Below are 24,915 nucleotides of genomic sequence, written 5' to 3'. Positions count from 1 at the left end.
TTTTAGTTTGGGCAAGAACACAGGGGTCCCATGATCCCGTATTGCCCGGGAGTTGTCAGTCCGCCCCTGCTCATAACATACCATTTGTCATAAAAAACATATTTTATTTCACACAAAATATAAAAACAACCACAAAATAAAAATTCATACATGAATATTAAAATCACAGTTTTGGACACTTCAACAAATGTCTATGCGTTTTGTGGAAATTCCGCTTCTTGTTTCTCAATGCATTCTTATGGGAAACTGCGTTTCGGTTTACGAATTTTTCGCATTATGAAACGTCCCAGAGAATGCATTAAATTCGTAAATCGAGGTACGTCTGTGTATATGTGTGTGTGTATATCTATATACACATATATATATATAAAATGTGTGTGTATGTATGTGTGTATATGTATGTATGTATATATATATATATATATATATATATATATATATATATATATATATATATATATATAAACACGGTAAGAGACAATTTATTGAAAAATAGATAACAGGGCCATTACCTGATGGATGTGTATGGATTATTTTTGCCGAATACAGATATTGTTTAGTGTCACTTTAAGCCGTTTCCTGCGGCTGTGCATTCTCCGAGAAGATTATATAGATTTCTGGATGTTTACTTTTATTTTCCATGTGATCATCTAGTGGAGGCATTATTTCCACAAGGACATCTGTAGTCCAGACACTGTGAGCAGCAGGAGAACATGAATTATCACTGCCGATGTTGCTGAAACCATGAAAGTGACAGTTGTCAGCACCACACCCAGCTCAGGTTATCAGCCAGAGTCAGACATGGGACATGGAGCCTCTCCCTGCACTGATCAATCCCTGGGAAAAATGATAAATACAGTGAGAAGATTACTGGACTTTACATCCAAAGTGCACAACGTTTGTTAATCCCAGCAGCATTATTTATTTATTTCAGGTACTTATATAGTGCTGTCAATTTACGCAGCACTTTACATATATATATTGAACATTCACATCAGTCCCTAACCCTCAAGGGGTGTACAATCTAAGGTCCCTAACTCATATTCATACATACACATATTAGGGCCGATTTAGACAGGAGCCAATTAACCTACTAGCATGTCTTTGGGAGGAAACCGGAGCACCCGGAGGAAACCCACACAAGCACAGGGAGAACATGCAAACTCCATGCAGGAGGCGCCATGGTTGGGAATCAAACCCATGACCCATTTACTGCAAGGTAAATGTGCTAACCACTAAGTCACTGTGCATCGGGTCGCATTGCCCAACACAGTCTCAAAGCAAGAACGAGGCAATCTGCCTTACGTCCTAAGAGTTCCGTTCACACCAATATACTATGTTGGTGTACGATGAAAAAAAGAGGACATTTCGTACGGCACATTCTGATGTGCTATAATAGGGGTCACACTCATGCTGGCCACCCATGCACTTATCATTTTTAACGACCCTTATTTTAATTAAAAAGTTGCAAGTGTTCGAACAAACAAGTGAAATCACCACATACAATCAATAGAGTTGATGGAAAAATCAGATAGAAAAAAAAACAAAAAAGGGAATTCTGATTCTGAAGGCAATCGGACTATCTCCTGTGATCGATCAAGGCTTGCCTCATCTGGTTTTTGGTAAAACGACTGAAAAAGAACCAGTGGTTGATCTGTCTATTGAGTCAACCAAATATGGAATTGAAAGGCGGATCAAAAGATTTAATTACCGTGTTTGTGTAGGCAGGTGCAGTCTGTCTCCACTGTAGGTGGCGCTCAACCGGAGTGGTACTGCAGCTGGAGAGGAAGTCAAGAAAAACTCTGTTTCTCTATGGTTTCTTCATTCCCCCAGACCCGTGTTCCAGTTGGCTACGCTGCCCCCTGTCCCTGCCCCCAGGATTGAAATACATATATCTGCCAGCACACCACAGATTGTCAAATACATCCAAATCTTTATTGAAGATATAGTGCAATGTTTCAGGGCCGCGCAGGACCCCTTCGTCAGGCATGTGATCATCACATGCTTGATGAAGGGGTCCTACGTGGCTCCAAAACGTGATGTGCTGGCAGATGTATGCATTTGATCTGTGATATCTCCAGTCCCAACTAGTTGTTGCTGCAGCACCCGTTACTCCTAAAGCCTTTTCCAGTAAAGTGTGTGATGGGAATATCGATATATTGGGGCACATTTGCTAAGTGACTAATGTAGGGAGAATTCACCATCCTGTCAGGTACAGCACTAGCGGTAGGGAAAGGTTCCAAAGGTATAGGGAAAGTGTAGGGCCTATGTATACACTTCTTCAAGCTCCCTCTTGGGTTGGACCGGCCATTCTGCACTCCACCTACTTCAGTAGGCACTGTCTTGAGTTCCCAGATGGGCGATCTCCCGGCCGGGTTGTTGTAACTGTTCTACAATTTCTTCAATATATTGGTTTCTGCATCTCAGGCCCCAGTGACACTACTATGCACCTAACTCAATGGGTGCCCATAAAAGAATTACTTTTGAAAACAGCATAGCACTTAACATTTTATCTGAGCAAAAGGCCGTGTTTGGTCAAATGTTGTACTTCTAACCGCTTTAGATAGAAAGTTTAGCCAGGTTGGCCAGTCTATAGAACAGTGGTTTCAAAATTGAGGTTCTTTGCTTGCCATTATCTGGGCCTTGGGGCACTACTCCACCCACTGATACGAGACACTATTCCTCCTGATACCAACTATGCAGCACCATTACTTTCCACTGACACCCTGATGTGGAATATATCCTGCCAATTACACCACTTTAGACAGAAAGCCTAGCCAGGTTGGCCAGATTAAAGAACAGTGGTTTCAAAATTGGTGTTTTTTGCTTGCCATTATCTGGCCCTTGGGGCACTACTCCTCCCACTGATACGAGACACTATTCCTCCTGATACCAACTATGCAGCACCATTACTTTTCACTGACACCCTGATGGGGAATATATCCTGCCAATGACACAAAGGATGACGACCTACTCTTCCCACTGATACCATTGATGGTATACTATTCTTCCTCCTACTGGCCACAAATGCTATGTAATCTGTTTTACTCCCACCGACCACCAAACCTGAGACATTGTCTACTCCCACTGATGCTGGAGTATTTTCTACTTCCACTGGCCTCAGTCCGGTTCCTCTAAGGTCTAAAGAACAGTAAACTTGCCCTTAGTTTAGAAAGTTTGGAGACCCCTGCCATAGATGGTACATAATGTTTCATCTTTTATAAGTGTTTAGAGCAGTCTGTTTCAAACATTTTACCCTTGGGGAACCGTTTACATTTTAGGAATCACGGAACCCCCTAATCAAAATGATTATATCTGCAGGTCAAGGTAAATTAGCGGGGATCATCAAGTTGCAGAAAGTATTAAAGAAGACAAAGCATATGGCATACGTAGAGTATCTGACTCCCACAGTGAATCATTTATCAACACCCTCCTGCTTTATACCCCCCAAACTTATTTTCATTAATGATCATAGAGTGAAAGATTGGTAATAATAAAGAAAAGGAAAAAAACACACACAATTCAATTATGTGTGTTATTCCCTTACTATAGTGGCTAGTATAGAAATGTCCCCTTACATTGGAGGTCGGTAGAAATATGCACAGTTATTGTGCTGCTCAGTGGGTCAGTAGGGGTTACAGTAGAGGTCAGTGGAGAATTGCCCTCTAACATTGATGGTCAGTAGAGGAAGAGTCCATTACATTGGTGGCCAGTAGAGATGTCCCCCTTTAAATTGGGGATCAATGGAAAAGTGCTCCCTCCATTGGAGGTCAGTGGAAAATGCCCAGTTATAGTGGTGGTCAGTGAAGGAGTGCCCTCCAACATTGATGGTCAATAAGGGAAGAGTCCAATATATTGGTGGCCAATAATGCCCTCCCCCCAAATTGGGAATCACTGGAAAGTGCCCCCTTCCATTGGAGGTCATTGGAAAATGCCCAGTTATAGAGGTGGTCAGTGGAGGAGTGCCCTCTAACATTGATGGTCAATAGGGGAAGAGTCCAATATATTGGTGGCCCATGGAGATGCCCCCCACTAAATTGGGGATCACTGCAAAGTGCCCCCTTCCTTTGGAGGTCCGTAGCAAAATGTTCACTCACAGTAGTGGTCAGTGCAGAAATGCCCTCTAACCTTGATGGTCAGTAGGAAGAAATCCATTACATCGGTGGCCATTGGTGATGATCCCCCTTTAAATTGGGGATCAGTGGAACAGTTACCACTTACATTGGAGATCAGTAGAAAAATACCCAGTTATAGTAGGGGTCAGTGGAGAAATAACCTATAGCATTGATGGTCACAAGGTGAAGAGTCCATTAAATTGAAGGCCAGTGGAGATGTTTCTTCTTGAAGCGATATTAAACCCCAAACCAAAAATATAATATATTGCAGCTTACCAAGCACTAGGCTTCCCCTCCTCTGTTTTCAGCTGGTGATCTAGCCACTAAAACTCTTCCTTTATTAGGGTGCAGGGGCGGACTGACCATTCGGGGACTCAGATACTGCCTGAGGGCCGGGGTCAGTAGGGGGCCCCGTGAGAATCCCCTGATATCTTTCATAGGCTTTTTTGGGTGTGGTTTGAGTGTGGGCGAAGACACATGATCTCTTATTGCCCGGGGGCCCCATGAGTTATCAGTCCGCCCCTGTTAGGGTGCCATTGCCTACACTCTGGCAGGAGGAGCAACACCTTTGGACAGCAGCATTGCCAGTTTGGGGAGAGGGGAGTAAAGTCGCACGATTTCAAAGTCGGGGGACATGCCAATTTCAAGTGCGATTTGCAAGACATCTGACACAGATGTCTATGCAGGTCGCACGAAAAGTAGTGCATGTACTGCTTTAGAAATTGGTGTGGCTCCGACCAAGTCGGAACCGCATTGTTATGACCGCTGTAATAACGGACAATAGGGTGAAACTTGGCATATGATTTGCAAGTCGCATGGCATGCAAATCGCATGCCAAGTTGCACCCAGTGGGACCGGGGTGTTAGGCTCCATGCACACGGGGCGTTTTAATAACGCTGGTAACGTTAGCTGTGTAAAGTCACGTTAAAAATGTGAGGTTTTTCAGTGTTTTTTATCATTTTGCAGTGTTTTTTTGCGTTTCATTTTTTTTGATAAAAAAAAGTCCAAAAACAGCGGTTTGCCACATTTTTCAGCGTTTAAGCGTTTTTACAACTAAAAAACTTAAAATCCACTTGAAATCCACTAGTCCTGGGTTTTTTTCCAGCCAAAAAATGCTGATTACAGCCTATGTGTGCATGGACACATAGGATGACATGCCGGGGGGGTTTACTGGCTGTAGAAAAAAAAACACCAAATGCCAAAAACAGCCACTGTAAAAACGCCCAATGTGCATAAGGACTTAGACCTCATGCACACGGGACATTTTGATAACGCTGGTAACATTAGCTGCGTAAAGTCTCATTAAAAATGAGTTTTTCAGTGTTTTTTAGCATTTTGCATTAGTGTTTTCCCACATTTGCGTTTTGTAGCATTTTTTTCCCCAAAAAATTTTTGAGGGTCAAAAAAATGTCCAAAAATGCCGTTTTGCCGCATTTTCAGTGTTAGAGCGTTTTTACAGCTAAAAAACTCCTCTAGAAATCCACTAGTCCTGGGTTTTTTTTTCCAGCCAAAAAAACGTCCCAGCCAAAAAACGCTGATTCCAGTCTATGTGTGCATGGACACAGGATAACATGTTGGGGGGTTTACTGGCTATAGAAAAAAAACGCCAAAAGCCAAATACAGCCGCCGTAAAAACGCCCCGTGTGCATGAGGACTTAGTCTTCATGCACACGGAACATTTTGATAATTGGTAACGTTAGCTGTGTAAAGTCACATTACAAACGGGAGTTTTTCAGTGTTTTTTAGCATTTTTGCATTAGCGTTTAGCGGCATTTTCCCACGTTTGCGTTTTTAGCATGTTATTCCCAAAAAAAGGTTTTGGGGTAAAAAAAAGTCCAAAAACGCTGGTTTGTGGCGTTTTAACGCGTTTTTCAGTGTAGAAGCCCACTAGTTCTGGATTTTTTTTCCAGCCAGAAAACATTGATTACAGTCTACATGTGCATGGACACATAGGATAACATGCCGGGGATGGACACATAGGATAACATGCCGGGGATGGACACATAGGATAACATGCCGGGGATGGACACATAGGATAACATGCCGGGGATGGACACATAGGATAACATGCCGGGGATGGACACACAGGATAACATGCTGGGGATGGACACAGAGGATAACACGCCGGGGATGGACACATAGGATAACATGCCGGGGATGGACACACAGGATAACATGCCGGGGATGGACACACAGGATAACATGCCGGGGATGGACACACAGGATAACATGCCGGGGATGGACACACAGGATAACATGCCGGGGATGGACACACAGGATAACATGCCGGGGATGGACACACAGGATACCATGCTGGGGATGGACACATAGGATAACATGCCGGGGATGGACACACAGGATAACATGCCGGGGATGGACACACAGGATAACATGCCGGGGATGGACACACAGGATAACATGCCGGGGATGGACACACAGGGTAACACGCCGGGGATGGACACATAGGGTAACACGCCGGGGATGGACACAGGATAACACGCCGGGGATGGACACATAGGGTAACACGCCGGGGATGGACACATAGGATAACACGCCGGGGATGGACACATAGGATAACACGCCGGGGATGGACACATAGGATAACATGCCGGGGATGGACACATAGGATAACACGCCGGGGATGGACACATAGGATAACATCCCGGGGATGGACACATAGGATAACATGCCGGGGATGGACACATAGGATAACATGCCGGGGATGGACACATAGGATAACATGCCGGGGATGGACACACAGGATAACATGCTGGGGATGGACACAGAGGATAACACGCCGGGGATGGACACATAGGATAACATGCCGGGGATGGACACACAGGATAACATGCCGGGGATGGACACACAGGATAACATGCCGGGGATGGACACACAGGATAACATGCCGGGGATGGACACACAGGATAACATGCCGGGGATGGACACACAGGATAACATGCCGGGGATGGACACATAGGATAACATGCCGGGGATGGACACACAGGATAACATGCCGGGGATGGACACACAGGATAACATGCCGGGGATGGACACACAGGATAACATGCCGGGGATGGACACATAGGGTAACACGCCGGGGATGGACACATAGGGTAACACGCCGGGGATGGACACAGGATAACACGCCGGGGATGGACACATAGGGTAACACGCCGGGGATGGACACATAGGATAACACGCCGGGGATGGACACATAGGATAACACGCCGGGGATGGACACATAGGATAACATGCCGGGGATGGACACATAGGATAACACGCCGGGGATGGACACATAGGATAACATCCCGGGGATGGACACATAGGATAACATGCCGGGGATGGACACATAGGATAACATGCCGGGGATGGACACATAGGATAACCTGCCGGGGATGGACACATAGGATAACATGCCGGGGATGGACACATAGGATAACATGCCGGGGATGGACACATAGGATAACATGCCGGGGATGGACACATAGGATAACATGCCGGGGATGGACACATAGGATAACATGCCGGGGATGGACACATAGGATAACATGCTGGGGGGTTTACTGGCTATAGAAAAAAAACGCTAAAAGCCAAAAACAGCGGCTGTAAAAACGGCCCGTGTGCATGAGGACTTACAGTGAAGCTTCTAGGTAGTGAATTGCACAGTCCCCCTGTTAACTGTAAATGAATCCTTCAATTAACCTGTTTGCCTCCCCCCCCCCCATCAGAAGAGAATTAACCTGTGCAGTACAGGCAGATCAATACGGCTGTCTACAAGGCCAGGCTGGCCTCCCCAGGCAGAGACGCAGGGGGGTTAATGAGTTAGACAGCTGCAGTGGAGCTGCGGTGTAATCCCAGTGCCCAGGAGGGCCAGAGAGAAGTGAGCAGCTGTGCCTTTAAATGCCATTTCCTTCTATTGTATTTGAATGGTGATCAGGAAAAAGGAAATGAAAGCAGAGGGGCTGAGCTAAAATAGTCAATGCTGCAAAGGAGACAGCAATTGCCTATATAAGTGACAGTGACACAGGCTTCTCTCTCAGACCTTCCTTCTTGGCCACAGGACTCGGGCAGCTGCCAGGAATACAGATGTGGCAGCACGGTGATGGAGAGCGGGCACTTGGCATCTGACGCTGGACTCTGGGGGGGTGGGGGGGAGGCAGATCTGCTACGGGGGGGGGGATAGCCTTGCATGGACCTGTGTCTGTATAAATTAGCCAGGACCTACAGGAGCCAAGACAACACACTGTACAGAGGACAATACACAGGAGCGAGCAAATGTCAGCACCCATCGAGAGGAAGAGCCTGGACCCTGCAGAGTAAGCCTGGCTGGGGTCTCATTGTTGAAGGTGGTGGTGGTGGGCGAATGAAAATACAGGCGATCGCTGACCATTTGGGCAAGCGATTCATAGAGGAGGAGGGGGGGACACATTATATTAAAATAGGCTGGCGGAGGTGTACCGACTGTCCTTGGTTTCCAGGAACACCTGGATTGTAGAGGTCTGCAGCTGGAATTTCTTGTCCCTTGAAATGCCCTGAGATGGAACATTGATTTTTTTTTACACTCAGTCCTATTTGACCTTATATTAAACTAAGTATTTAAAATGCTAATAGATGTATTTGAGTAATCCGTATGACATAATGCGAATAAAGTGCATCACGGCGGCGGTGGTGACATTGTAACTATACCAGGGACATCATTTTCAGCAGCAATGTGGTCTTAGGCTGATTTAAAATAACTCCCTTCTCAACCTTTCTGCTTTTAGTTCTTCCTACCCAACCTTATTTTACAAAAGGAATTCAAAATGCTAATAGGTGTACAGTATATGTGTAGTCCATTTGCAATAGTGGGAATAAAGTGCATCACAGTGGTGGTGGTGGTGGTAGTGGTGGCATTGTAACTATCAAAGGGACAATCATTTTCAACAGCAATGTGGTCTTGGGAGTTATTGTAGATCAGCCTTACTGGTTTTAGTTCTTTCTATCCAACCTTCTTTTAAAATCAGTATTTAAAATCTTAGTAGATGTATTTGAGGAGTCTATATGTCATAACGGGAGTAAAGTGCATCACGGTGGTGGTGGTGACATTGTAACTACAGCAGGAACATCATTTTCAGAAGCAATGTGGTCTTGGAAGGTATTTTAAATCAGCATTTCTTAACCTTTCAACCTTCAGGCCTTTCTATCCAAACTTGTTTTACAGTAAGTATTTAAGATGCTAATAGGTGTACAGTAAATGTGTAGTTCATTTGCAATAATGGGAGTAAAGTGCATCGCTGTGGTGGTAGTGGTGGCAGTGTAACTGTCATAGGGACAATCATTTTCAGCAGCAATGTGGTCTTGGGAGTTATTTTACATCAGCCTTTCTCAACCTTTCTGCTTTTAGTTCTCTCTACCCAATCGTATTTTAAAATCGGCAGTAGTGGGAATAAAGTGCATCACAGTAGTGGTGGTGGTGGTGGTGGCGGTGGCATTGTAACTAGCAAAGGGACAATCATTTTCAACAGCAAAGTGGTCTTAGGAGTTATTGTAGATCAGCCTTTCTGTTTTTAGTTCTTTCTACCCAACCTTCTTTTAAAATCAGTATTTAAAATCTTAGTAGATGTATTTGAGTAGTCTATATGCCATAATGGGAGTAGAGTGCATCACGGTGGTGGTGGTGACATTGTAACTACAGCAGGAACATCATTTTCAGTAACAATGTGGTCTTGGGAGTTATTTTAAAACAACCTTTCTTAATTTTTCAACTTTCAGTTCTTTCTATCCAACTGTCTTTTAAAATAAGTTTTTAATAGATGTACAGTATATGTGTAGTCCATATGCAATACCAAGGATAAAGTGCATCACGGTGCTGGTGGTAGTGGTGGCATTATAACTACAGCAGGAACATCATTTTCAGCAGCAATGTAGTCTTGGAAATTATCTTAAATCAGCCTTTCTCAACCTTTCATCCTTCAGTTCTTTCTACCCAACATTATTTTACAATAAGTATTTCAAATGCTAGATGTATTTGTGTAACCCACATGTCATAACGGGAATACAATGCATCACGGTGGTGGTGACGACATTGCTTCTGAAAATGATGTTCCTGCTGTAGTTATAATGTGGTCTTGGAAGGTATTTTAAATCAGCATTTCTTAACCTTTCAACTTCAGTCCTTTCTTTCCAAACTTGTTTTACAATAAGTATTTAAGATGCAAATAGGTGTACAGTATATGTGTAGTCCGTTTGCAATAATGGGAGTAAAGTGCATAACTGTGGTGGTGGTAGTGGTGGCATTGTAACTATCAGAGGGACAATCATTTTCAGTAGCAATGTGGTCTTGGGAGTTATTTTACATCAGCCTTTCTCAAGCTTTCTACTTTTACTTCTTTCTACCCAATCTTATTTTAAAACCTGTATTTAAAATCTTAGTAGATGTATTTGAGTAGTCTATATGCCATAATGGGAGTAAAGTGCATCACGGTGGTGGTGGTGGTGGTGACATTGTAACGACAGCAGGGGCATCATTTTCAGCAGCAATGTGGTCTTGGAAGTTATTTTAAATCAGCCTTTCTCAACCTTTCTACTTTTAGTTCTTTCTGCCCAACCTTCTTTGAAAAACATTTTTTAATAGGTGGACAGTATATGTGTAGTCCATTTTCAATACTGAGGATAAAGTGCATCACGGTGGTGGTATTATAACTACAGCAGGAACATCATTTTCAGAAGCAATGTGGTCTTGGAAGTTATTTTAAATCAGCGTTTCCTAACCTTTCATCTTTCAATCCTTTTTATCCAAGCTTATTTTACAAAAGGAATTTAAAATGCTAATAGGTGTACAGTATATGTGTAGTCTATTTGCAATAATGGGAATAAAGTCTATCACAGTGGTGGTATTGTAACCAGGGGCGGACTGGCAACTCATGGGGCCCCCAGCCAATAGGGGATCATGGGGCCCCTGTATCCTTGCCCAAACTCAAAAAAGCCTATGAAAAAGGTACCAGGGGCATCTCATGGGGCCCCCTACTGACCCCGGGCCCTCAGGCATTGCCCAAGTTTCCAAATGGTCAGTCCGCCCCTGATTGTAACTATCATAGGGACAATCATTTTCAATAGCAATGTGGTCTTGGAAGTTATTTTACATCAGCCTTTCTCAACCTTTCTACTTTTAGTTCTCTCTACCCAATCTTACTTTAAAATCGGTATTTAAAATCTTAGTAGGTGTATTTGAGTAGTCTCTATGCCATAAAGGGAATAAAGTGCATCATGGTGGTGGTGGTGACATGGTAACTACAGCAGGGACATAATTTCCACCAGTGATATGGTCTTGGAAGTTGTTTTAAATCAGCCTTTCTCAACCTTTGAACATTCAGCTCTCTCTATACGACCTTATTTTAAATTTAGTATTTAAAATGTTAGTAGATGTCATTTTTGTAGTCCATATGCATTGATGGGAATAAAGTGCATCACAGTGGTGGTAGTGGTGGTGGCAGTGTAACTACCATAGGGACAATCTTTTTTAACAGCAATGTGGTCTTGCAAGTTATTATAAATGAGTCTTTCTTAACCTTTCAACCTTGGAGCAGGGGCGGACTGACAACTCATGGGGCCCCCCGGGTAATAGGGGATCATGGGACCCCTGTGTCCTTGCCCAAACTCAAAAAAGCCTATGAAAAAGGTACCAGGGGCATCGCATGGGGCCCCCTACTGACCCCGGGCCCTTGGGCAGTGCCTGAGTTTCCAAATGGTCAGTCCGCCCCTGCCTTGGAGGAAGCCTTGAAATATTTTTTCAGGTCCTTTTAAACTGATTGCTGACTTGTAGAAGAAGGTTTATTATAAAAAATAAATAATCATTTATACCTAGCATATTTGACACCCTGGGCAGATCACTTTTTGGACCGTCCTGCCCAGTACAACCTTTTTAGTGACAATTTCTACATGAATTATAATATGAACAGGAATTGTAGTATCTCTTAACATTAATGGTCATTGTAGACATGCCTTGTGTCATGGGTGGTCAGTGTAGGTAGGAGATCAATTTGCCGTTGCTCGCTGCTCACGGAACCCCTACTAACCACAGGAACAACCCTGAGGTTCCACAGGACCCTTGTTGAGAAAGGCTGCTTTTAATGTTGGTATCTGTGCAGGGGCGGACTGACCATTTGGAAACTCGGGCACTGCCCGAGGGCCCGGAGTCAGTAGGGGGCCCTATGAGATGCCCCTGGTACCTTTTTCATAGGCTTTTTTGAGTTTGGGCAAGGACACAGGGGCCCCATGATCCCCTATTGCCCGGGGGCTCCATGAGTTGTCAGTCCGCCCCTGTATCTGTCAAATGATAATGAAAGCATTGGATGGTGGGAATCTAGTTTTGATAAACTGCTGTATCTGGCAGGACATGCTGAGGGATGTAGTTCCTCAGAAGAGAGCTCCATTGGCTTGTGTCTCATTTACTGCTCTGGTATACAACATCCCAACAACCCATTAGAGAGAGAGATACGTAGGCTGCTGCTTCTGTTTATTGTGTGTTGAATAAGAACAAAAACCAATAAAAGCGGTAATAAACCCAAAACCAAAAATGTAATATATTGCAGCTTACCAATCCTTAGATGTGGTGGCTGCATTAGTTTTCTTTTTAAGGCTTTCCTTCTTCTATTTTCATCTGGTGATCTGGCCAATAAGTCTGCTGTTTTCCAAAATAACAAACTCTCCAACAGAATATGTCAGTCATAGGAATGAGGCAAACCATTGAACACTGACAGGACTGCTTACAATTATTATTATACAGGATTTATATAGCGCCAACAGTTTGCTCAGAGCTTTACAATATAAAGGGAGACAATACAGCAACAATACAGTTCAATACAGGAGGGTTAGGAGGGCCCTGTTCTTTGGTGCTTACAATGTAATCAATGATCAGCTTTTATTTATTCATGTAGCGATGATGTGGTGGCTGCATTAGCTTTCTTTTTTTCCAGGCTTTTCTCCCTCTGTTTTCACCTGGTGATCTGGCCAGTAACACACCTCCTGTCCCCACTCTGGATGAAGGAGCACAGGGGGCACCTCTGGACAGCAACATTGTCAGTTTGGGGGGAGGAGAGTGTTAAATATACTAGCAGACAGGGGTGGACTGACCATTTGGAAGTTCGGGCACTGCCCGAGGGCCCGGGGTCAGTAGGGGGCCCCATGAGATGCCCCTGGTACCTTTTTCATAGGCTTTTTTGAGTTCGGGCAAGGACACAGGGGCCCCATGATCCCCTATTGCTCAGGGGCCCCATGAGTTGTCAGTCTGCCCCTGCTAGCAGATTTAAATACACTAACAAATTGAATTTGAACTCCAGCTAATACGTTATAATCAGTTACAGCATACAGTCTTTTTTTCCTTTTGGGATAAAGGTTTTATATGAATAAATAAAAGCTGATCATTGTAACCACTCCTGTCAGTGTTGAATGGTTTCATTCGTGCAACTGATACATTCTGCTTGAGAACTTGTTCTTTTTTTATTATTTATTATAAAATTATTTGCAGCAGACTTATTGGCCAGATCACCTGATGAAAATAGAAGAAGGAAAGCCTAAAAAAGAAAACAAATGCAGCCACCACATCTAAGAATTGGTAAGCTGCAATATAATAAATGTTTACTTTTGGGTTTAATGCTCCTTGAAATGACCACCTCCAGCACTGGATGGAAGCCTTGACTGTGCCAGGTAACCTCTATGCTGACAAGTTCCATATAGCTGACCACCATTTACCAAAAACTGAAATGTTTGTTAGGTGGACTGTTCTGTACATTAAAAAATATGTAGGCTGCCACTGCTGACCTCTTCCTCTGAAAAATGCAAGTTGCCTGGCTGTCATGCTAATCAACTGGCTTCAGTGCTTTCTAAGTTGTTGATAAGGGCAGGGGCGGCACTGTCCGAGGGCCTGGGGTCAGTAGGGGGCCCCATGAGATGCCCCTGGTACCTTTTTCATAGGCTTTTTTGAGTTTGGGCAAGGACACAGGGGCCCCATGATCCCCTATTGCCCAGGGGCCCCTTGAGTTGTCAGTCCGCCCCTGGATAAGGGACAATTATTCACAACGTCAGATTCTGCAAGCTTGTCAATGGTCAGAGCAGCAGAAAGGACTGATGCTAAACTGATCAGCCAGTCAGCCAGGTAACTAGCATTTTCAAAAGGTGGTCAGTAATGGCATAAATATATTTGTTTTATGACACATTTTTTTCAAAACAAGGGGTCTTCCACAAGAAATACTAATCCCTTGTGCTGATGGAACCCATCTAGATACAGCCCCTATAACAGCTCCCTTTAACACAACCCTTTCTTTCATGCAGGGCCAGGCCAAGGGGTAGGTAGAAGAGATGGCCACATTGGGTACTTCAACAGGAGAGGACCACAAAAAAAGCAAGACTTGAACCCTATGTAGATGTTAATATCTAGGGAGGGCAGGGGCGGACTGACAACTCATGAGCCCCCCGGCCAATTGGGGATCATGGGGCCCCTGTGTCCTTGTCCACACTCAAAACACACCCAAAAAAGCCTATAAAAGGTACCAGGGGCATTTTATGGGGCCTCCTACTGACCCCGGGCACTCGGGCAGTGCCCGAGTGCTCGAATAGTCAGTCTGCCCCTGAGGGAGGGGCACTTTGGCCTTTTTGCCTTAGGTTCTACAGCGCCTTGTCCCACCACTGCCTATGTGGCTTGGAAAAACTAGAATCCAAGTGGTGAAATTTATTTGCAGAAAACCAATGTATTTTATTGTCGTGCTGCACTTCCAGTTTTCACCAGCAGCTGGCGCTGCAAGTAGACATTTTTAAGGGCTCTTTCAGACTTGCGGTGCCCCCTGAAGTGTGATCCATATTGAGATTGCTTTTTAGATGGCATTTGACAGGCCGTAAGAAAGCATTATATCATCTCCTCGCCTGATTCAACCCTGTAAAGCCGCACTACCACATCATAATCGAGTGCACTGCACACGGTTGCGGCACACCCGCATTGAATTCAATGGGCAAGTTTGAGAGGCGGTGCTGCTTGACAAATTTTATTTAAAAATGTTAAAAATGCCGTGGCCATGAAGCAATGTTAATAGACTTAACAACACAAGACTTAACAAGCCAACACAAACACTTTTGCAACTCGAGGAAAAGACATTAAACTTCAACACAAGGAAAGGGATCTTTGCTGTAAGAGCTGTGATTAGCCTTCCACATGAGCTGATTCCAGCTGACACTGTAGAAATATCTGTATTGTAAACCAATCTTCAATATTTGTAAACCAGCCTTTCTCAACCAGGGTTCCATAGAACTCTAGGGTTTCTCCAGAGGTTGATAGGGGTTCCTTGAGCAATGAGCAACTTCCACCTTTCCGATGAGTAACAACTGACACTAATGATCTTTCTAGCTGTCCCAATGACGTCTAATGCAAGGGGCATTATCCTCAATGACGCCATTATTCTCAATGATAGTAAATATTAGCAGGGGTTCCCTGAGCTTGTTAAGCTGTTTCAAGGGTTACCCCACGTGAGTGAAAAAAGATTACGAAAGGCTGCTGTAAACTGTTGTAAACTTTAGTAAATCAACCCCTCTGTGTCCTCCATATTTGTAGGACACAGAGGGGTATCCTGCTTGAAGTGGGCAATATTTTTAATATCATACAGAATTCATATACTGCCAACAGACTGCATGATGCTTTACAAAAAATGGGAGACAGTACACTTACAATACCATTCAGGACAAGAGGGTTAGAAGGGCCCTGCTCATTCAACCTCACAATCTAGAAATGTTCCTGATGAAGGGCAACATGATTATCACTGAACAACTGACGTATAAAGCCGTTCATAACACTGCCCCTAATCACATCACCGACCTTGTCTCTAAATACCACCCAAACCGTACTCTCCACTCCTCGTAAGACCTCCTACTCTCTTGCTCCCTTGTCTCCTCCTCCCATGCTCGTCTCCAGGATTTCTCAAGGGCTTCACCCATCCTCTGGAGCTCCCTACCCCAAGCTATCAGGCTATCACCTACTCTGCTCACCTTTAGGCGCACTCTGAAAACCCATATCTTCAGGGAAGCCTACCCCGACCCCAGCTAATACTGGAATCAACTACTCCTCCTACCACTCCATCCCCCACAGCTAATTACCTCTTGTACCTCTATCCCCTCCCTCCTAGATTGTAAGCTCCAAGGAGCAGGGCCTTTTAATCCCTCTTGTATTGAACTGTATTGTTACTGTACTGTCTCCCTCCATAATGTAAAGCGCTGAGCAAACTGTTGGCGCTACATAAATCCTGTATAATAATAATAATTATCAGCTAAAAATGGTAATCTAACGTTAGGTTTGGATGATATTTTGAGATAAGGTTGGTGATGTAGCTGGGGGCAGAGTTGTGGATGGCTTTTTTTAAGTGTTGTGAATTTAATTTTTGGGGTGAGCTGAAGCCAGTGGAGGAATCGGCAGAGAGGGGTGGTGGACATGGAACGGTTGGCAAAGTGGATGAGCATTCGTGATAGACTGCAGGGGGGATAGCCTGTGTAGAGGTCGGCCAATAAGGAGAGAGTTGTAATAGTCGAGGCAAGAGATGATCAGGAATAGCTTTGTGGTGTGATTGGTTAAAGTGGAGTTCCACTCACCCTGTCAAAAAATAAAAGTCAGCAGCTACAAAAACTGTAGCTGCTGACTTTAAAAAAACAGCCACTTACCTGTCCCTCAGTCCCACAGGGTGTCCCCTACAGCCTGTTTCACCAGCCGTCCTGTATTCCAGGAGGCCGGCATTTCACAGCCGGGTGCCCACTGTGCATGCGGGAGTAGCGCTGCGCTTCATGAACGGTCCTGTTGTCTTCTGTGACCTGTCACCTGTCCCAAAAGACTACAGGGAAGGAAGGAGGACACCTTCCGCGGCGATCGGACCAGAAGTGGGAGCAGGTACCTGTCAAATTTGGGTGCCCGCTCCCCCCCACCCCCCAAAGGTGCCAATCCTTAATAGGGAGTGGGGGAGCAGTCCTTAAAGCGGAACTTCCGCTTTTGGGTGGAGCTCCGCTTTAAGAAGGAATGTATACTAAAGAACACGGGTGTCAAATTGGCAGGTCTCCAGCTGTTGCCAAACTACAAGTCCCATGAGGCACTGCAAGATTGACAGTTGCAAGCATGACTCCCAAAGACAGAGGCATGATGGGACTTGTAGTTTCACAACAGCTGGATTGCCACCAGTTTGACACCCCTGCTAAAGAATTACTGCATGCTCTACAATCTGAGCATGGGACAGCAAAACAAAACAAAAAATACAGAGCTTAGTCAAGCACTTCTATAGAAATGAACCAATCAATTGCAAATTGAAATACTTGATAAATTCGCCTGTGCTGTAAGTTTCCATGCAAATTTGTCTGACATGTAGAGAGTCACGCAATTTAAGATCCAGACAATCCTGATGGTATGGTTCTCCCCAGATTGGAGATGTCTGCATGAATATCTTTAGGCAACATGAAAAGTTTGGGATTTTACTTGCATGTGGATTGATTTTCTCATTCCTGCTTCTCTCTACTGAGCCATTTTCCTGCCTTGGGCATCAAGGAGCCCTTGGCAGATGTCATTAATGCATGCTAAATGCCCATTTTGATGCCTGTCGGCACGATGTAGCATATATACATGATGTAACCTAAAAGAGTTACATATCATAGAGGAATGCTGAAAGAAACTAGCAATGACTACAGAGATAAAATACTCCCCTTCACACAATATAGTTTTATCATTAAGTTTGTTTTCTACAATGTTTTGCATTGCGGATTTACATTTTGAATTATGTAACTCATTTTCTTCCTATAGTGAGCCAGTGGACGAGGTCCTGCAAATTCCACCCTCACTACTGACATGTGGGGGCTGCCAACAAAATATCGGGGACCGCTACTTCTTAAAGGCCATAGACCAATATTGGCACGAGGACTGCCTGAGCTGCGACTTGTGTGGCTGCCGCTTAGGAGAGGTCGGGAGAAGACTCTACTACAAACTGGGGCGCAAACTGTGCCGAAGAGATTATCTCAGGTAAGGCCATTGTTTTTATAGAGGCAGGAGGAAAGGAATAAATATCAGTTAGTAATGATATATAGACATTTACCATGTTATACACTTACAGTGATGACTGAACTGTAAGCACATCAATTTGTACACCCCTATTCTTTACAAGAGGTAAAACATTCACGTGGTCCCACATATGGGATGCAGAAAAAGAGATGGATTGTAAATCTTGCATGATGGATTGTACAGATTTTATAGTATATGACAGTGGTCTCCAAACTGTGGCCTGTGGGCCGAATGCGGCCCTTTGCTTGCCTCTGTTTGGCCCTCAGGGTACTATTCCTCCCACTGACACAAACAAGGAGGCACGATTTCTTCCACTGGCACCAACTATGGGGCATTTTTCCTTCCACTGACACCAATGATGGGGCACAATTCCTCCCACTGATGTAAACAATTAGGTACTATTCCTCCAACTAATACCAAGGATGGGGCACTATATAATCCAACTAATACCAAGGATGGGGCACTATTCCTTCCTCTGACACCAATGATGGGGCAGTATTCATCCCACTGACACCAATGATGGGGCACTGTTCCTCCAACTAATACCAATGACGGGGCACTATTCCTTCAACTAATATCAATGACGGGGCACAATTCCTCCCACTGACACCAATGACAGGGCACTATTCCTCCCACTAACACCAATGATGGGGCATTATTCCTCCCACTAATACCAATGACGGGGCACTATTCCTCCCACTAATACCAATGACGGGGCACTACTGTATTCCTTCCACTAACACCAATGATGGGGAACAGTTCCTCCAACTAATACCAATGACAGGGCACTATTCCTCCAACTAATACCAATAACGGGGCACTATTCCTCCAATAGTACCAATGATGGGGCACTATTCCTCCAATTAATACCAATGACAGGGCACTATTCCTCCAACTAATACCAATGATAGGGCACTATTCCTCCAACTAATACCAATGATAGGGCACTATTTCTCCAACTAATACCAATGATTGGGCACTATTCCTCTAACTAATACCAATGATGGGGCACTATTCCTCCAACTAATACCAATGATGGGGCACTATTCCTCCAACTAACACCAATTACGGGGCACTATTCCTCCAACTAATACCAATAACGGGGCACTATTCTTCCAACTAATACCAATGATGGGGCACTATTCCTCCAACTAATACCAATGATGGGGCACTATTCCTCCAACTAATACCAATGATGGGGCACTATTCCTCCAACTAACACCAATTACGGGGCACTATTCCTCCAACTAATACCAATGATGGGGTACTATTCCTCTAACTAATACCAATGATGGGGCACTATTCCTCCAACTAATACCAATGAAGGAGCACTATTCCTCCCACTATCACCAATGACAGGGCACTATTCCTCCCACTATCACCAATGACAGGGCACTATTCCTCCCACTATCACCAATGACAGGGCACTATTCCTCCCACTAATACCAATGATGGGGCACTGTTCCTCCAACTAATACCAATGATGGGGCACTATTCTTCCAACTAATACCAATGACGTGGCACTATTCTTCTAACTAATACCAATGATGGGGCACTATTCCTCCCACTAACACCAATGACAGGGCACTATTCCTCCAACTAATAACCAATGACGGGGCGCTATTCATCCCACTAATACCAATGATAGGGCACTATTCTTCCCACTAACACCAATGATGGGGCACTATTCCTCCCACTAATACTAATGACGGGGCACTATTCCCCCCACTAACACCAATGATGGGGCACTATTCCTCCCACTGACACCAATGATGGGGCACTGTTCCTCCAACTAATACCAATGACTGGCCACTACTCCTCCTTCCACTGACTACAAGTGCTATCTCTTTTTTTTTATTCTTACTGATGCTGGAACATATTCTTCTCCCACTGGGCCCTTTGGCCCTCCTAAAGTCTGAAGGACAGTAAACTGGCCCTTTGTTTAGAAAGTTTGGAGACCCCTGGTATATGATGTGACATCTTAAGTGAGCAGTGACCCACCCATACAGGTACATTAGTTAATCAGGATGGGTTGCAGAGCTCATAGTAATAAGCAAGGACTACTACAATTTGTTGCTGAAACATTGGGGTTGATTTACTAAAGGCAAGTAGACTGTGCACTTTGCAAAGTGCAGTTGCTTCAGAGCTTAGTAAATGAGCAGAAGCTTTGCCAACTTCCATCATCCAATCATGTGCAAACAAAAATGCTGTTTTTTTTGTTTTCCTTGCATGTGGTTGGTTATTCTTGGCAAAGGGAAGCTTTACCTCATTTACTAAGCTCTGAAGCAACTGCACTTACAGAGTACAAGACTATTTGCCTTTAGTAAATCACTCCCGTTGTGTTTAAAGAAAACCCCTCGGTCAGACACTGTCACCTACCTATTCAGGTCAAAGTGAAAGTTTCTGGTGATAGTTCACCCCCCTGTGTATTGCTCCTGTCCCCACCTGCGCTCCTTTCCTGTCCCTGTGATGTAAGCACCTGAGATAGACAGGACAGGAGGACCATTGGGGATTGGAGCAATACACATCCCGCTCATACAAGCACAGGCAGTAAAATGCTATACCTTGGGGCATTCTTCCAAAACAAGGGAAGGTAAAGAGTGGAGATTTCATTCTCAATTGTATGTTTAGCCCATAGCCAGCATGTTAGAACCAGTAACCTCTGTGCCAGCAGCTTCCCTGCGCAGCTCTGTTTGAGGAAACCGTTTCTGTATTGTAGACTACTGCCCCATGTACTGTGCCCTGATAACCCACCCACATTTCGCTCTCATAACCCACTCACACTATGTTTAATTCTATCAACTATTTATACTTTCATTCTTGAGAGTAGGTGCTCAAATGGGGAAAGCCGGTAGGGGCCCCAGTGCATTACTTTGCCCAGGGGCCTATGATGCTATTAGGACGGCCCCAGGGGCGGACTGACCATTTGGGAACTTGGGCACTGCCTGAGGGCCCTGGGTCAGTAGGGGGCCCCATGAGATGCCCCTAGTACCTTTCATAGGCTTTTCTGGGTGTGGTTTGAGTGTGGGCGAGAACACAGGAGCCCCATGATCCCCTATTGCCCGGGGGCCCCGTGAGTTGTCAGTCCACCCCTGGACGGCCCTGTCCTGGCCACAATTTCCACTGCACAATCTAAACTTTCCTTCAGTGGCAGGCAATTCCATAACCCAGGTAGCCAAGATAATGGTTCCTAAAGCTTAACGTGTTCTAGTCAATTACCATGATTTGGAACGATTGGACAGAAAGTCTACTAAATTCTTCATTAATATGTTTATCTTTTCCCTCATCTGTACTTACATGTCTGTTAAAAGAAGGCTGTAATGGAGACTGCCAATGCTGACCTCTCCTTTTAAAAATGCTAGCTGCCTTTTTGTCACGCTGACCCTTATGCTTCAATATTTTGAGTCATTGACTGGGAACAAGTAAGCACATAAGGATCCCTGAGTTTCCTAATCATGTTTGTTCCCAATTACTGATACTGCAGTATTAAAAACAACAGGTCAGCATATTTGGCTGCCCTTGTATCTCTCCCATGTCAGGTTCATTTTCAGCATCCTAAAATGTGTTTTATAATTTCTCTTGCAGACTTTTCGGTCAGGATGGGCTTTGTGCGTCCTGCGACAAACGCATCAGGGCGTACGAGATGACCATGCGGGTGAAGGACAAAGTCTATCATCTGGAGTGCTTCAAATGTGCAGCATGTCAGAAACACTTCTGTGTGGGTGACCGGTACCTTCTTATAAACTCAGACATTGTCTGTGAGCAGGACATTTATGAATGGACCAAACTGAATGGAATGATGTAGCTATGGATCAATGCCCGGGGAATTTCCTGGAATGGACCTACATGACTATAAAGTATCAAGCAATGGACTTACACTGTAGTAATAACAACTGACAGTGCATTATCTTTTCAACAGAAGAACTGATGACAGCCTGGGCATCTACATTGAAATCAGCTAACAGACACATCTGGTGGTTCTAAGGCTCCTAACCATCATCTGTTCCTACCAATAATGGTGCTTTTGGATTTACACAATTATTACTGACATGAGTACTGGGCCCTCATGAATACGAATCTGCCGCCAGCAACTGAAGATCTATATTTGGGACCTTGGATCCTTGCGAGAGTCTCCAAAGCCATGCCCTAATTTGTGCCATATCTGGGCAAAATTTCTCCACCAATTTTGAAAATATATGCTCCTTCCTGACCTCTAATCAAGACTAGCTTGCAAAGATAGGGTCAGCTGAATGTTTTCCTACATTCTAAGGCCCTAAATAATCCTACACAAAGTTAATTTTATTTACTTAATATTTAAAAGGAACTTGTCAAGTTAGAAATATTTTAGCTAACACTACTACAAGCTGTAAGTTCGCCATTCTAATGCTAGCCATACACTAGTTGTTTTTTGCTTCATATGCGCAGTACTATTAGTTCAATCTTGGGCATTTATCGTCCATTCGGCAGAAGTTTTCCAAACTTTTCCTTTGATTTTTTTGGCTCAAAAACGTTACTGCTGATTTTTATTTTTGTCCATTAATTGGACAAAAAAAATGAACAAACTGTCCAAATGACAGATTTTTTAACAATTTTTCATCTAGTGTATGGGCACCATAATCTTTATTTCTAAGCATAGTAAATCACTGGCTTAGAACAAGTATGAAGCCCGTAGATGAAGGATTCCCCAGTCTGAAGACTTGGTACAGGCCAATGACTGGAGTTTGGTCCAGGTCAATCACAGGATGAGTTTGTTAGCCCCTAGCCCCCCATCTAGGAATAGAACCTTCCGTATTTCCACTGTTACAGCTTGGCTTTATGTTTTGGGTGACCTGTTGAATCACACACTAACTACTTACATATCTTGGGGACTCCATTAAGAAGATCTCCACACCTGAGTTCCCAAGATAGCCCACCATGCCTGACCATTATGACAAGACCTAATTCCTATTGTTCGATCTCATGCCGAATGAAATAACTGGCAACAACTATTTGAGACCTCACCAAAGGAGACACCAAGAGATATAAAGCAGAAGTTGGTTCTGTCCACCCAAAATAAAATATCAATTTTGAGTTGTTGAATATTTGGATAATCATCACATTGCTACACTTCAACAAATGGATACATATATCTTTGGCCATTTCCGGATAATCTATGCAATACTGGTAGTTTTGTTTTGTAGTTTAAATTTTTACTAAAAAGGATAATAAATAAAATGTAAATATAACTGACATCGTTCTGCTTGTGAAGGAGATATTTACAGAGTGTGCCCTATATTGCCAAGGGTTGAAAACATAACCAAATAAAATTATTGGAAAGACTGTGTAAAAAAAAAAAATTGTTGATTTGTGTTTGTGGTCACTTTTTTTGCCTTTTTATTAAAGTTTAGTTTTAAACACACAACCGCACAAGCTGCACTTTACACACAACAATATAAGAAAGGTATGAAAACATACAGGGACAATTCAAGTAATCCAAACAAAGTCATGAATAATAATTTCCGTAAGCATATGGGTACCCGTAATCAGCAGACTTTGGCTCGTTTGATAGCAAGGTGAAGAACACAGCAATAACATACAATTACAGCTGATTCATTTATACTTTCCAGGTAAAGAAGGTACATTGTATGAGCGGGAACCTGTAGATAGCTGATAACCAGGGGCGGACTGACAACTCATGGGGCCCCCGGGCAATAGGGGATCATGGGGCCCCTGTGTCCTTGCCCAAGCTCACAAAAGCCTATGAAAAACGTACCAGGGGAATCTCATGGAGCCCCCTACTGACCCCGGCACTCGGGCAGTGCCTGAGTTTCCAAATGGTCCCCCTGCTAATAACCTTAACCTAACTCAACTTAACTTGCACAAATAGACCAGGAAGCTTATCGGTTTCATAGTCCTCATATTGCTGCATGACCTTTCCAAGAAAGTATATCAAGACTTTGAATGGACATTATTATTATTATACAGGATTTATATAGCGCCAAAAGTTTGCTCAGCGCTTTACAATATAACAGGAGACAATACAGCAACAATACAGTTCAATAAAAGAGGGTTAGGAGGGCCTGATCCTGGGAGCTTACAATCTAAGAGGGAGGGGCTGGTGGTACTAAAGGTAATAACTGTGGGGGATGGACTGGTAGGAGGAATAGAAGATTCCATTATTAATTGAAGGCAGGATAGTCTTCTCTGAAGAGAGAGGTTTTCAGAGATCATCTAAAAGTGGGCAGAGTAGGAGATAGTCTGATAGATTGGGGTAGAGAGCTCCAGAGGATGGGGGAGGCTCTGGAGATGAGCGTGGGAGGAGGAGACAAGGGAGCTAGAGAGCAGGAGGTTGTGGGAGGAGCGGAGAGGACGGTTTGGGTGATATTTGGAGACAAGATTGGTGATGTTATTTGGAGCAGAGTTATAAATGGCTTTATATGTTATTGTTAATGTTTTGAATTTTTCTCGTTGGGCAATGGGAAGCCAGTGGAGGGATTGGCAAAGAAATGGCAGATATGGAATGGTTAGTAGGGTGGATGAGTCTGGCAGCAGCATTCATGATAGACTGAAGAGGGGATAGCCTGCGATTAGGTAGGCCAAGGAAGAGGGAGTTACAATAGCCAAGGCACTGAACATAAGTACTCCGTACTCAAAGGGACAATAGGCTGTCTGAGATCAGGTGGAATGGAGCCAGACCAGGTACTGCCAGTCAAGGTGTCCCATCTATCACATTTTCGGGTACAATTCCTATACAGGCGTACCTCAGTTTGT

The 24,915-nt window shown here is 44.1% G+C and overlaps 1 protein-coding gene across 1 annotated transcript; it reads left to right on the top strand.

The window, feature by feature from the left end:
• The first annotated feature begins 8,279 nt into the window (after positions 1–8,279).
• On the top strand, positions 8,280–23,390 carry LMO2 (LIM domain only 2). The gene is made up of 3 exons (XM_089684614.1): positions 8,280–8,431; positions 17,911–18,126; positions 21,751–23,390. Exons 1-3 carry the CDS (start codon positions 8,391–8,393, stop codon positions 21,968–21,970), a joined length of 477 nt encoding a protein of 158 aa, XP_089540740.1. The 5' UTR covers positions 8,280–8,390; the 3' UTR covers positions 21,971–23,390.
• Positions 23,391–24,915: the final 1,525 nt, after the last annotated feature.

This window comes from Staurois parvus, unplaced genomic scaffold (genome assembly GCF_062004578.1).
Source record: "Staurois parvus isolate SC_StPar_1 unplaced genomic scaffold, SC_StPar_1.0 ptg000350l, whole genome shotgun sequence".
NCBI classification, from domain to species: Eukaryota; Metazoa; Chordata; class Amphibia; order Anura; family Ranidae; genus Staurois; species Staurois parvus.
Note: the sequence above shows the minus strand (reverse complement) of the source record. Positions and strands in the feature narration are given on the sequence as shown.

Bases quoted from the DNA above. Each gene is read 5' to 3' on its own strand.
- LMO2 (XM_089684614.1), top strand. From the start codon at position 8,391: ATGTCAGCACCCATCGAGAGGAAGAGCCTGGACCCTGCAGA. The intron at 8,432-17,910 runs GTAAGCCTGGCT...TTCTTCCTATAG, and splicing joins AAGAGCCTGGACCCTGCAGA to TGAGCCAGTGGACGAGGTCC. The intron at 18,127-21,750 runs GTAAGGCCATTG...TTTCTCTTGCAG, and splicing joins TGCCGAAGAGATTATCTCAG to ACTTTTCGGTCAGGATGGGC.